Raw genomic sequence first — 15,963 nt, 5'->3', positions numbered from 1 at the left:
CATTTTATACAATTCCGAACTTATTTTGAATGTATATTTTTACACTCCCGAGAAGGGGTAATCCCCTCCATTTTTGTAAAATGGAGGGGTGTAGCATTGTAAACTTTCTCTTATATAATAATAGACAATTTCAACTACCCATTCCCAAATTTTCATCCTTCCTTTATTTTTTTAAGTTTTTCGTAAATGTGTGTGTTCCTTGATCGGGCTATATTATTACTTCCAATGTGTTGTTTCCCCTATTATATTTCTTATTTCATACCTAGAAGGCACTTATTTTAAACCAAACTTTTCAAAGCAAAATAGATGAAATTAGGAAAGAATATTGAAATGAAAACATCTAAAAAATTGAGTTAATCCAGTTTATATTAACTTTTATTATGTACAAGAGAACAAGAAATTCGGTACAAAACTAAACAGTACATACAGTGTCTACTTTATGTTACATAAAAATTATATACAACTATCATAATAAATATATACAAATATTTTAATAAAAAAATGCAAGAAATGAAGATGCAACATAAAAATTATGTTAAAACGAAAATATACAATGTAAAAACTGATAGTCCTGGATCCGGCGTATGAAAAAAAGTTGATTAATAGCAAGCTGAAAATTTGTTAATAGCTTAACGATGTCTAGTCGGACAAACTTTGATGTATGGGAACACTGTAACAGGGGAAGTTTTAATTGTGGAACAGGTTAAAAATTTGGAACGTCAGCCTACGAAAAGGTTCCATGTATTTTGTCGGACAGAACTTCCAATTGATTTGTTACCATTTCATTAAACTCTCATGCAAAAATCAGATTGGTGTTTATCACCAACTGGGCATTTTAATGAGTGGAAGACACAGAACATGTCAAATGACAGGAATCATGTTGGTTAGTAATAGCAGTCTGATTTTTGCGTAAGAGTTTATTGAAAGGGTAATAAATTGGATCTTCTGTCCGACAAAATACATGGTACGTTTTCGTAATCTGACGTTCCAAATTATTAACTTGTTCCACAATTAAAACTTCCCCTGTTCCAAGTGTTCCCGTATATCAAAGTTTGTCCGACTAGACACCGTTAAGCTATTAACAAATTTTCAGCTTGCTATTAATCAACTTTTTTTTCATACGGGGGATTCAGGTCTATGATAGTAGCAGGACAAGCATAAAGAAAAAGAAAAAATAAAAATAAATAAATAGTTCTATACATAATATTCAAAAGAATTTAAAATAAAATAGTGGACTAAATGATACATCACATTCATTAAATATTAAAAAAATAACGTACTCAAAACAACATAATATCAAATAAATATATAACTTTTCAGATAAGAGACATCTATAGAGCAATCGAAAACAAACCTAATAGTCCGGGAAGATTGTCGGAAAATAGGCCATTTTTGGGAGAAGTTATATACCAGCAATTTTATTGCTGGAATCGAATCTTAAGGTTGCATATATTAGTAATATCGGTAGGCAAAGTTCGCAGAAAGTGTGCTATTTTGTTTATAAACAAATTACCGCTCCGAAATCTTCTTTTTTTTTAATTATTGCTCTGTAACTCCAAATATTTTAACTTTACATCAAAAACACTCCAATAAAAATTCACCGTAATTTAATTTTGCAGAGAGATATTTTTTTCCGATTTCCGTTGACGAAAATATTCCTCGGAAAATCCGGGTTTTCGCAACAAAATCTTCAATTTTTAAATAAAATTTTAGGAAAGTAATTATTTATCGATAATTAAATAGCTTGGTAACATAAAAAGCTTTTTTGTAGTAGATTATATTTCCGGAAGCCGGCGACAATCTAGCAAATAGTTTAGCAAGAATTAAATTTTTAATTAAAAATTTATAGGCGCAATAATAACCAGAATTATTATCATACACCACAATAACTATGATTTTCGTATAGAAAGGCACTATACCTACAGTTGAGTCCGCGAATCTTTACCCGTGCGTCATCATTTAAAGCATACGAAATAACTTGATGATAAGTCGGAAATTGAAATTTACTAAACGCAACAGCAAGTCACTTACTGTCACTTGCTGTTGCGTTTAGTAAATTTCAATTTCCGACGTATCATCGACTTATTTCGTATGCTTTAAATGATGACGCACGGGTAAAGATTCGCGGACTCAACTGTAGGTAGGTAGGTACCTATCTAACGAACTTTACGGAATTGAAATTGGACTATTTGAGCACCTTCAGGAATTTTTAAACAAATTTTTGGCTTATAAACAAAAAGAATATCTCGGCAACTATAGAATTAAATTAAATTAATTAAAGAAACGGTGTTGGAAAGGACGCAGAAGTACGCTTTTTTTTAAAGCAAAAAAAGTTTAATTGTGAGGAGTGGTTCGGAGATACAACCTGTCAAAGTTGACCGGCATTTTTGCTTCGAAGTTATAAACAATAGGAGGGTAATCTTCGAACCAGTACCTTTTTTTGGTCAGGTCGAACAGTTACTGTTCGATAGAAAAAATAGAGCAGAAATCTATTAGGGTAGAATCGAATGTCTAAAGATAAAAATTTAGTTCCTACGAGTATAGATGTTAATGTTCCTACAGATGTTAATTTCATGTACCTTTAAATTGTATTCAATATGAATAATATAAATATTAATGGTTTGAATATATACACAAAGAACCTAATAATAACGTAACTGCTGATATGCTTGTAGTTACTGCACTATCTGGCATGTTCCTCACTGGACTTACTTTGTGCAGCACTTTCCTATCATTTATCTCTTGGAGGGACCGGAAGGTTTCTTTTAGAACTGAATCGTCATCGGTGCGCATGTTTTCAAATACTTTCACCTAAAAAAATACCTTGTTATATTAAGTATATTAGAGAAAAATTGGAGAGCTGATCATATATTTTAAAGAAAAAATGCGTAAAACTGCTGTTGTCAATATTTTTGATGTGTGTTTATGAGGTTACTGTATACAGTGTATAAAAGCCAAATGGAATAAATTCATTATTTCGTAAACGAGAGATTTTGTAAATAAATCCCGAAACAGGTCGATTTTTTCAACGAACACTTTTCGTTTATAAATTCTCAAAGTCTCTTCGTTTGTTCGTGCGTCACCGCTCCTGCAATACTTAGAGCTGATTTACTGATGGATTCTCATGTAGTTTTGTCTTCTGAATCCAAATCTGAAAACGGCATTTCGATATCTCCAACAATCTTCGAGATAACTGACTTCAAATTCTGAAATGTGACGTCACAATCCTTCTTCAAATATTTATTTTCTGTCGACACACTAAAGTTTTAATTTGAATTTGTTAAACAAAGAATAGGTTATTTACATTTGAGTTTGACACTTCGTCAATGTCAAACTAAATTTTAAATTAGGTATTAATAAAATATAAATGAGATTTTGATAGTGAATTTAATTATTATATAAAATAAATAAGATAAAAATATAATTTGAGTATATTTTGAAAGCAATAATTTATTAACAACTTTAAAAAGGTTTGTACAAGTATACGGCCTCCTCTTTAACAGAAGTACCTAATAATAAATGGACTGTTCCATTTCCATCTAATGTTAACGATTCAAAACACTTTACTACACTTCATCAGTAATTACATTTTTCCCAAATTAAAGAAAAATAAAAAACAATAATTAAAAGGAAAAACCATGAAATCCTTTATAAAAGGTATATTTGTTAAAAGCTTAGAATTAATAAAGTTGAGCTTGCTATAATGGTTACAAATCTCCTTTTTTCAGTATTTTACATTGGAAGGTGTTCTTTAAGTTGACTGGAACATTTTTTGGAGTTTTGACAATGCAAAATTTAGGAAATACATTGCTGTTAATACACTGGGAGATGAACCATATATCCAGCTTGATAGTACATCTTTTGGTGGCTAGACGCATGTATTGATTAGCCAAGTTGACCATACCGTCAATTTAAAAAATCCACGAGGAAAAATTTCCTGTAGTTGGCTGTATACCATTTATTACAAAAAACCATGAAATCCTTTATAAAAGGTATATTTGTTAATACAAATATACCTTTTATAAATAAGGGAGTGCAATTAGAACGAAAACATGCATTGTTTCGAAAAAATTCAAACCAGCTTATATTTTTCTAAAACTGTTTTAGTTAGTTTATATACATATTAAAGTAAAAAATTCTACTCGCAGATTTGGCCGCTAATTGTTTATTAATTGTTTAAACAATAACAATTTTTGTATAAATAATTTTAAAAATATCGTTGAATTCATCATCTTATTTTGATCAAATATGTATCTATTTTGTTTTTGATTATGCTGAATCCGAATATGGCATTACAATTTAAAAATTCTTATACAGAAGCTCTTATATAGTATGTTTGCTTAGCTAGGAACCTCATGCCAAACTTTTTTATTATCAATTTTACGAAAAAAAGTTATTCTTTATAAAATGCTCTGGATAGTCGAAAATTTAAAACTCAACCGTCATATATCAAATTTTATCCATTTTATACGAGTTATGTCAAAAATATAAATTTCGTTAAAGAGTAAAGTATGCACCTTCATATTCCAGAATATCAAAAAATGCTATTATGAAAAGTTGTTTGAAATTAAAAACTGTTTTTTATACAATTACATCATTCTAATCGAAAAAAAAAATTTTTTCAATTTTTTCTCAAATTACGGATACCATCATCATTTTATTACAATTATGATAACTAGTTTATTATCAATTTTACGAAAAAAAGTTATTCTTCATAAAATGTTCTACCTGGTCTAAAATTTAAGATACAACAAACAGATATCAAACTTTTGCAATTTTATACGAGGTATGTAAAAAATATTAATTTTACTTAAGAGTTAAGTGCCTTTATTATTCACAATATTTTAATTAGAAGGATGTAATTAAACACTGAAACATATTTTTTAATTCCAAACAACTTTTCTTAATAACAATTTTTGATATTGTGAAATATAGAGGTACTTTACTCTTGAGTGAAATTCATATTTTTTGACATACCTCGTATAAAATTAATAAAAGTTGACATTTGACGGTTGCATCTTAGATTATATACGATGCAGAGTATTTTATAAAGAAAGAAACTTTTTTCGTAAAACTGATAATAAAAAAGTTATCAATAGGTTTCAAGTTACGCAGACATATATAACGCAGACTGTATAAGAACTAAAAAAAATTTTTTTGTTGAACATTTATTATTGTTGAAGCTTATTATTAAATGTATTTTAGGTAAGTTTTATAGAAAAAAAGTTTTGATCACTTTGTATAAACATTTTTTAACTGGTAATTTTCGGTTTTTGTATTACATTTTTGTTATCTTTCTTAATTTTCTCAAAAAGAAATAGTGTATTTTATTTCTAAAGTAAAATAGTTTAGTGCATTTTAAAGATTACATCCTAAGCTTTATAAAGCACCTATAAAACTGTAATAAATCATAAATCTGTTCGAACTTGAGTAATATCGTCTTAAAATGGTGGTAATTCTGTAAAACTACGAAGTTTTAAAAAATTATATTTTTTGAGACGTCGTATCATTTGAATTAAATTTTTGAGATTTTTTTTGAGAGAAACATCGTTTAGTAAGCTGTCTGAGTTACACATTTTTATATCATTTTTAAACCAAACTCATGTAAGTTTCACTTTCCACCCACACCATAATTATGCCCATACATTTTATTTCTTTTTGTTACAACCATAAGATAGTTAAATTATTCTTCTTTCATGATCAATTTATAAAATTTCATTTGATCCATTAGTAAAAGAATTACATTAAAATAACTCAATCGTGCACTTCGCCGTACGCTAGTTTAAAGTGCGCCAATGTTTGTGAGAAGGGTGACTTTAGAGTTACAAATAAAAAATTATAGAAGCTACAGATTTAATTTTAGAAAAATCTTTACGAAAAATTTTTTTTGTAGAATTTTCTGAATTTTTCAATGGTCAAGTCAGTTTTTTTTTATATTTTATATTTTCGGAGTAATTTAAAAAAAACATTTAATTTCGCAGTTCATTTGTTTAATAAAAAATTAAGCACCCACTTTTCGAGTAGAACTTTTTGATATGTTGTGTATTAAACATTTCTTAATGAAATTACAAAAAGTTCTATCTTGTTTGATTTTTCCGAAGTGAAAATCTATATGCACTCCCCTATCCCCTAAAAGGATTTCATGGTTTTTTGTAATAAATGGTATACAGCCAACTACAGGAAATTTTTCCTAGTAGATTTAATAATTAAAAGTTTTATGTAACTTTATTTATAACTATATATTAATTATAATTATTATGAAAACTATTTTTAATAATAATTTTCTATACTAAAACTTGAAAAGTCAAAGTTGAGGTAAACTGACAAGTAGTTCTAAACATATCCGAATTAATCATTATCATAGACATGCACTGTATAGCTGTCTTTGTCCTTCAAAGCCCACTATCATGACAATAATTTTGGATCACTGGATATTTATGTCCATAATATATAAGGTGTCACTTAAGTTGTACATATATTATGGGAAACTTTTTTATTTTTAATTTTAGGAAAAAAGTTATTCTTCATAAAGGGTTTTCCATAGCCTAAAACCGAAGATTTAACCATCATATATCAAATTGTATCTATATAATAAGAGGTATGTCAAAAAATATGAATTTCGCTAAAGAGTAAAGTATCTTTATTTATTTCACAATATTGAAAATTGTTATTATGAAATGTTGTTTGGAATAAAAAATTATGTTCTGATATACGCAATTACATCCTTCTAATGGAAAAAAATATTTGAAGATTTTTCTCAATTATATGGATACCAACATCATTTTCATTTATAACTCTTTTATTTTTAATTTGACGAAGAAAACTTATTCTCCAGAAAAAGCCCCTCATGGTCTAAGATTTATGATGCATTTATTATAATATATCAAATTTTATTAATTTTATACGTGGTATATAAAAATATGGATTTCGATCAAGAGTAAAGTACCTTTATTTAAAGTTCACAACATTTAAATTAGAATGATATAATTGCACATTTAAACATAATTATTAATTCTAAACATATTTTCATAATAGCAATTTTCCATATTATGAATTTAAATACGTAAATAAACAAAGTTTTCGTTATCATAATGCTCGCATTTTCGGCTTGTTATTTAAATGTGTTATTTTCGCATGTATATCACATTAGTAACGTCATCGATCTGGGCGTGATAACAATCGAAATCGTACAATCGCGAAATAGTTAACCAATTTATTCCATTTGGCTTTTACACACTGTATATAGAAAAATATCGGATTTTCTTATAACAAAAATTTTTAATAAATAAATTTTTTATGAATTGAATTTTTATGAAGATGTATGTATTGAATGCTAGATTCAATATACATAAATCTCTGGCATGACCCAATTATAGAGAACTTTCCAGTAGGGACGTCTGAAACTTGACAGTTAATAACGGCGATAGAATTAAAGCTTCATCTGCCAAATTGGCTGTGATTTATTTATGGCCAATTTCACCAACCACGAATAGTAGTTTATTCAATGAATAAAGTTATTCGACCAATGAAAATGATACATCTACATTTCACCAGTGTCAAATAAGATTATTTTAATTATTTTTCAAATAAATATTTACTCTTCGAATAAATTAACAAGTTAATCTCGCTTTAAATATCAATAACAAAGAAAATTCGTCATTAACTTTAAATTATCAAAATTGTATTTTATATCAAAAACACAATAAAAATATATTCGGCTAATAAATTTTATTCGACGAATACCTATTTACTGATTTGTTTGTTGTTGGTGAATTCGGCCTTTGGTCACCATTTAGTGGCGGTCATTTATTCAGCCAAATAACGTGGATGGATGTAGCGTATAACAATAAGGGCAAATTAAAGAATTGTTTTATCAAAATGGATGTTCTCTTCGGCCAATGGGGTGTTCGATGAGACTATTCCCAGTATCGTGGATAAATCGCTTACATTTACATGAACTCGGTTTTTCACAGTGCATAAACCTGATGATTTTTGGTTCGTGACATCGTGACTCAGGAGTTGGAGGTTCAGCAGGTAAACGACCATAGACAACAACGTGTGTTAGCTGAATTAGCTTTAGAATCTTTAGAGATGAAGCCCATCTTTGGATAAATAGTTTGCAAAAAAAACAGAATTCGCGAATGTAAGAGGATACCAATTTAAATGAGATCCAAGAGCGTCAAATACATATTTCTTTGAGAATGACGTTTGCCAACCCATTACGATTATTGTCAACATCTTTTGACATGAATTGCGTAATATGAACACTAACGATATGTGGCTTTAACAGGACGGTACTATGTGACATATAGGCTAGCAGCAGGCACCCCCAAAATGACCAGGTACTTACCACGGAGAGGTGAATGGCCAATTTTAGAGATACTGTATGTTTTTGACTATGCTGAAAACGAAAATGAGATTTATTTTGAATTTCATAGGGGGAACATTGTCAAAATCGCAATTTTACCCTAAAAATAAATAAAAATAAAATCATGTTTTTTGCGTTTACCTCGCTACAACTCTGTTCCATTTTAATATTTTTTTCTAAAAGTTCTACAGCATATATTTCTCACCTTTGTGAAGACTATGAAAGTATCTGTAGTCTTTTAGTCTTTTCTTCATAGAAGTTATGAATTTTTAAAAATCAAAGGTGTAGATTCGTGAATTGCAAAGTTAAATCGCAAAAATTTAGTGACAAAATTTAAAATTTATCTATTTGATTACGTTTATGTTAAACCATAGAGTTCATAGAAGTTTTATGGGGAGTTTTAGGTCTAGATGAGTTATAAAAAAATATGATATGCTGCAACATTTAATTTTAGGAAAAAAGTGGTTTAATTTTTTTTTCTATTTTTATAGCAAAATTGCGATTTTAACAATGTTCTCCCATCTAAAATTCAAAATAAACTTGATTTTCGTTTTCAGCACCATCAAAAACATAAAGTAAGACCAAAATTAGCCATTCACTACCAATGATCAGTATCTCCAAAAATTAGCGTTATTTTGGGGATTTATAACGTAGATGTTAAAAATTGCACCATTTGTTTTCTGTAAAACATTTTGATCCAAAACTTTCCAGAAAACTTCTTTGTACTCATGTTTTATTTTTGAATTTGATTTAAAATCTATATCTCAAATGTTGACAATCAAATTTTGCGATTAAACTTTGCAATTCACTAATCTGCACCTTGTACTTTAAAAGACTCATAACTTTTACTAGAATAAGACTAAAGGCTTAAAGCAGAAACCATTGTCTTCAAAAAAGTGAGCGATATATAGTGTACAAACTTTAGAAAAAAATATTAAAACGGACCAGTGTTGTAGCGAGCTAAGAGCAAAAAAAACGTGATTTCATTTTTTTTTATTTTTAGTGTACAATTGCAATTTTGACAATATTCCCCCACCTAAAATTTAAAATAAATTTCATTTTCGTTTTCATCACGGTCAAAAACATAATTTAAGACCAAAATTAGCCATTCACCACTCATGGTCAGTATCTAGAAAAATAAGCGTTATATTGGGGATTTCTAATGTCGACATTAAAAGTTGCGTTATATTTTTTCTATGAAACATTTTGATCCAAAACTTACCAGAAAACTTCTTTGTACTCTCTCTATTATAACATACACATCATTAAAAAGCTAAATTTTAAACTTCGTCACACAACTTTTGCGATTAAACTTTGCAATGCACAAATCCGCACCTTTTCCTTTGAAAAATTCATAACCTTTACCTGGATATGAAGAAAAGCTTTAAACAGGTACCGTTGTCTTCAGAAATGTTAGAGCTATATACTGTAATAATTACAGAAAAAAATATTGAAATGGAACAGAGTTGTAACGAGGTGTGTAAACCCAAAAAAACATGATTTTATTTTTTTTGTTTTTGGCGTAAAATTGCGATTTTGACAATGTTCCCCCACATGAAATTCAAAATAAACCTCATTTTTGTTTCCAACGCCATCAAAAACATACAGTTTGACTAAAATTGGCCATTCACCTCTCCGCGGTCAGTATCTCGAGAAATAAGCGATTTTTGGCGGTGTTCCGTTCGTCTTGCTCCCATTGGTTTTAATCTGGTAGGATGTAAAGTAATATTTTTAATATTATTTTATGAGCAATTAGATTGAAAACTTGGTCTTTTGCTAGCAGTTGCCGCTAGGGCATCCCTGCCATTTCGTTCGTTGCAATCCGTAACTGCACGCCGGGGTTTGTCCTGGTTGGGTCAGAGAGAGCAGCATATCTACCTCCTGATGACAGACTAATAAGTTTTGAAACCGGTAGAGGTGCCTGCTGCACTCTCTTATTGAACTAGAATATAATGGGGCTGTAGTTTCGTGTTGCAAAGAAATTGAAAATGGTTATTCATTTTGGATTTACATGTTTACTCTGATGGAGTACGAAGGGGTCTCGTTGGAACTTTACCGCGCTGAACAGATGGGACGTGAATTAGAAATTGTAAAATTCCCTCATCTTCTTTAGTCTCAGCATCCGTTATGGCTTGCAAATTTTAGACCCATTGTTTTCAATCTGGTGGGATGTAGAGTAATATTTTGAATATTATTTTATGGGCTATTAGATTGAAAACTTAGTCTTTAGAATGAATAATGTTTGTAATGTTTGCTGTCGTTCTATATCCAACGTAACCGCTGAGAGAAGCTGCCCATTTGGACCAAAAAGGAGTTTAGAGAAGATTAATAAAATAATTTTATACGAACTATCTACTGCTCACCTGTTCTTTTGAAATAGGAATGGTATTGGTAAGCACAGTCCAGATGATGCCTTCAGTGCAATTTGGAGTTGTCAGGGAACCATCATATCTGTAATAACCTGCCAAGTCTCTGGGTAAGTAGTTCTTGATTACAAATCCATCGATTTCATCTGGTTCGTTTAACTTAGTCACCAATGATGTTATTTTATTTAGAAGAGGATCCAAGTCTTGATCGCTGTCTGGCGATAACTAAAAATAAAAAATAAGAAATAGTCAACGTTATTTTAATGATGAACATGAACATAGTATAATCAATGCATATGTAGTAGTCTAAGAGCTGGGAGCGGATTTTGTGCGTGATAAGTAATATGGAAAAACTATACGGGGGTATGTTGAATTAGTTGTGTACATGACTTTCACCAACGGGCGGAAACCAGAGTTGGGGCCGAGGGTAGTTATAAGGGGTCAAAGTCGCGGATTTTATTATTTTTTTTATGACGCTCATGATCGAGAGGGTGCACCAAAATTTGGGAATAAGTAGGTCATGACGTAACTAAGTAAAATCTCCAGGAGTGAAACGCTGCGTGGCCGACAAAGGGGTGGGACAGGGGTGAATTAAAAAAAATGTAAGGGGTTTTTTGCGACGTTTGTGATTGAGATAGTGCACCAAAATTTGGGAATTAGTAGACCATGACATAACTAAGTATATCCCCAGAGGCGGAAACCAGAGTGGCGGACGAGGGTAGTTATAAGGGGTAAAAGTCGCGGTTTTTATTATTTTTTTTGTGGTGCTCATGATGGAGATAGTGCACCAAAATTTGGAAGTAAGTAGGTTATGACGTAACTAAGTAAAATCTTCAGGGGCGGAACGCTGCTTGGGGTACAAAGGGGTGGTAGGCAGGGGTGAGTATAAAAATATATGGGGTTTTTTCTGCCGTTCGTGATGGAGATAGTGCACCAAAATTTGGGAATAAGTAGATCATGACATTACTAAGTAAAATCTCCAGGGGCGGAACACTGCGTGGGGGACAAATGTTGTGCCGGGTCACAAAAAAAATAATACACACTGCGACTTTACCCCTTAAAACTACCCTAATCCACAACTCTGGTTTCCGGCTCTGGCGCTTTCACTTAGCTAAGTCATGGTCTACTTATTCCCAAATTTTGGTGCACTATCTCAATCTAGCACGTCGCAAAAACCCCTTATATTTTTTATATTCACACCTACCCCCACCCCTTTATCGGCCACGCAGCATTCCATCCCTGGAGATTGTACTTAGTTACCTCATGACCTACTTATTCCCAAATTTTGGTGCATTGTCTCGATCATGAGCGTCACAAAAAAAAATAATAAAAACGGCGAATTTGACCCCTTATAACTACCCTCATGCCCAACTCTGGTTTCCGGCTCTGAGCATTTTACTTAGCTATGTCATGGTCTACTTATTCCCAAATTTTGGTGTACTCCCTCAATCACGAACGTCGCAAAAAAACCCCTTATATTTTTTCTATTCACCCCTGCCCCTCCCCTTTGTCGGCCACGCAGCGTGCCACCCCTGGAGATATTACTTAGTTACGTCATGACCTACTTATTCCCAAATTTTGGTGCACTCTCTCGATCATGAGCGTCACAAAAAAAAATAATAAAAACGGCGATTTTGACCCCTTATAACTACCCTCATCCCCAGCTCTGGTTTCGGGCTCTGGAGATTTTACTTAGTAATGTCATTATCTGCTTATTCCCAAATTTTGGTCCCAATCAGGAACGTCGCAAAAAACCCTTTATATTTTTGAAGTTATACTTCTTTACGGGCGTAATGACGGTGAAATTTTATATGGGAAAACCTAGCGACCGGGCGCATGCGCATTATAACTTTGTTCTGATTGGATGTTCAAATGGCATGACAAAAATTATCCAATATGGCAGCTGTGGCACAGCTGTGGGACTGTGTTTGGTTATAATGTATGCTTGTTGCGTTTTAAAATTTGTAGGAAGAGAAACAACAAACAAAAAGTTAGTTAATGGTTATACTGCCTTTTTAAATAGTTTTCATATTATATTTTTGGACTTATTTACATAGAAGAGATGATTGTTGCATGCCAATGTGAAAGCTCATCAAACTGTGCCTAGTATGAGTGCCGCAGATCTCGCTTATTCAAAGCTAAAGAGTCTTTCACTGGTAAGTGTTTTATAAATAGTTGATCAAATTTTGTTATGATATTTGAACATAGCCACTTTGCACGACGCAAGTGATTGCGAAATTTATTAGTCGTTATACGGGCTCCGATACCTACCTTGAACCTACCAAAATACATAAGTAGTATGTAATACTTTTATTTACATAATTTGATTCTTCTTACTCTATGTTTTGTTGTATTTTTTCAATTCTAAATCATTTCAATTCAAAATCAAAATAATTTGATTTACATAAGTTAAAAATGTCAAAAGGTTAATCTGTTTAGTTAGACGATCTTCGCACGTAATGACAAGCTGTCTCTATGGCGAAGTTTTAATGCGAGTGAAACCCAATACAACGCAAATACCAGCCGCGTGGTAAGTTGGTTCGAATCCCAATAGAAACTTTTATTTTTTTATTTTTTTTTATACATTTTATGATTGTAAGTATATTTATTATATAATTTTATTTTCAGAAAATACGTATTTAGTTAAAAAAATTTCCGACAATTAATGTTCAGAAATCATTTGTGGCATTTTTAATGTGTTTGTGTGTGTTTTATTTTTTTATTATTTCAATTTTTGGCACTGTTTTAATAAAAATGTTTGAGAAGTAGTAAGTATAAATTAATTTAATATTTAAATAAAATATAAATAAAAAGTATATTAATTTCGTTTATAATCATATAATCATATAATCATATAATAGAAGTATAACTTCTTACGTGCGTACAAAGTACACACACATTCTTTTTTTATATTCACCCCTACCCCCACCCCTTTGTCGGCCACGCAGCGTTCCGCCCCTAGAGGTTTTACTTAGTTATGTCATGACCTACTTATTCCCAAATTTTGGTGCACTATCTCGATCATGAGCGTCATAAAAAAAATAATAAAATCCGCGACTTTGACCCCTTATAACTACCCTCGGCCCCAACTCTGGTTTCCGGCCGTTGGTGAAAGTCATGTACATAACTAATTCAACATATCCCCGTATAGTTTTTTCATATTACTTATCACGCACAAAATCCGCTTCTATCTCTCCGACTATAGCGTTTTATACGTGACCGAAATGTCCCCTGACATATTTTCTGAACTACAAACATTAATATTGTTCTGAAGATATTTTTTGTGGGGCATTTATGTAATTTATTCTTCTAATTTATAAAATTTAACTTAAAAAATGATTTTATTGGAGTTTCGATATCCACATCAAAATACAAAATATAACTAAATTAAACAAAAATTTTGTTACTTAGTATAAATACCTATTCTTCTAATAATTTAATTTAATCCGACTAATTCATATCGGCAATTTAGACATTTTTACACATTTTAAGGTCCGGTTTCGCCAACAACAAATCAATCAATGAATAGTTATTTGTGGTTAGAATTTATTAAACGTTTATATTTATATTTTGTTTCAATATAATTTTAATAACTTAAAGTAAAACTGGCGAATTTACCTTCTTAAAAATATTATAACGAGATTATCTTGCCAATTTATTCGAAGAGTAAGTAAGTATTTATTTGATAAATAACTAAAATAAGTCTTATGTGAAGTTAGTAAAATGGAGAAATGTCAGTTTATTGGTCGAATAACTTTATTCATAGAATAAACTACTATTTGTCGTTGGTGAAACCGGCCATAAAGTAGAAAAAATTATTTTTTCTACTATACCTTTTTATGAGTTGCGATCCTGGGACGACTTTATTGAAAAATAATTCATTCGATAACATGAAATCAACTTTTGAAACGTCAATAAAATCATTTTTTAAGTTAAATTGTGGCTTATTTCCCATTTGGAATAATAAATGGTAAACTTTAAAAATGTCGGATAGGTGCCATTTTGTTAAATTTTAATTAATGATGTCAATATTGATTGAAAGCTCTATTTATGTTATTTAGGTACGACGTGCAGTCAGTGAGGGTATTTAGCTCCGACTTCCATCCTTCTGCAGCAATTTATTTGATATCTTCACTGTAAGTAAGGAATAGCTCAAGAAACAAAGTCTATCCTACGTCCAATGGCGCATTTATCTTGGGGTGGTTTCCACCCCTTCTCTGGGGTGGAAAATTGTTGGTCAAAATAACCACGGAAGTGGCTATCAAAAGCTAATTCTAAGCAAAAACAGTTCTATAATTTTTTTGAAAACTTAATAATTTTTGAGTTATTCGTGGTTAGAAATTTGCCATTTTCATTTAAAAATGACACCTTTTCAGATGGTTTTTTCGCGAATACCTCAAAAATTATGCATCTAACGAAAAAAACTATATACCTAAAACATTTTCGTAGCTTATAAAAAATCAAACAGATTCATTTCTTCATAAATCTTCTAGTTATAATACAAAAAGAGATATGGTAGGTGAGAAAAAACTTTTTTTGTGCATGCTCAAATCGGTGTACCTACTCAATTTAAAATAACAGAGAAATTGTCGATTTTAGGGGTATAATGCTAAGGGGAATATCATTTGTAGTGCTTGAAAAGACCTTTAAAACGAGCATTGTTAAATGTCACCAAACCAAGCGAGATATGGTACAAAAAAATTTATGACTAATATATTTTAAGTTAAAAATCAGAATTATATTTAACCCCTCATTCACCAGAATTTAAATGCATCGTTTTCATTCTATTCTACAATACCTTTTATTATAGTGTTATTTCAATGTTCAAAAAGTTGGACGGGTGTAAATTGCATGGTTTTTAAAAGAAATAAGATCAAATTATAGAGCGCAATTTTAAATTTTCTTTAAATCTTTCTTTTCTCCATGCAACTCGAAAATTATAAACAGATCAGCAATGTTTTTAAATTTTGCTTTAAAATTATTGAAATTAATATTAAAATGAAATCCAAATTAATAATACCAAATTATATTTTTATTTTTTAGAAGTAACATTTTTTTATATTACTCCTTTTGGCATATATAATATCCGAGAAAACCCAGACGAACAAGTCAGTCAAGTTGCAAAAATACAAAAATCCAAGCATAGGGAAAGAGATATCTACTCGCAGTTCTGCTACCCTTATGCCAAAGTCTGCAATCCGAACTGACGCTTTCTTTGAACTGAAAAGT

The 15,963-nt window shown here is 30.8% G+C and overlaps 1 protein-coding gene across 1 annotated transcript in view; it reads right to left on the bottom strand.

The window, feature by feature from the left end:
- Positions 1 to 348: 348 nt before the first annotated feature.
- The window catches only part of LOC114331925 (putative carbonic anhydrase 3), a 147,971-nt gene continuing 132,356 nt past the window's right edge, over positions 349 to 15,963 (bottom strand). The window contains exons 6-7 of the mRNA XM_050646337.1: positions 10,732 to 10,959; positions 349 to 2,811 (exon numbers count right to left, since the gene is read on the bottom strand). Coding sequence (XP_050502294.1) covers positions 2,614 to 2,811; positions 10,732 to 10,959 — 426 coding nt within the window. The 3' untranslated portion in view covers positions 349 to 2,613. The remainder of the gene's footprint in view (positions 2,812 to 10,731; positions 10,960 to 15,963) is intronic.

This window comes from Diabrotica virgifera, chromosome 1 (assembly GCF_917563875.1).
Source record: "Diabrotica virgifera virgifera chromosome 1, PGI_DIABVI_V3a".
NCBI lineage: Eukaryota > Metazoa > Arthropoda > Insecta > Coleoptera > Chrysomelidae > Diabrotica > Diabrotica virgifera.
This window is presented reverse-complemented; position numbering and strand designations above follow the sequence as displayed.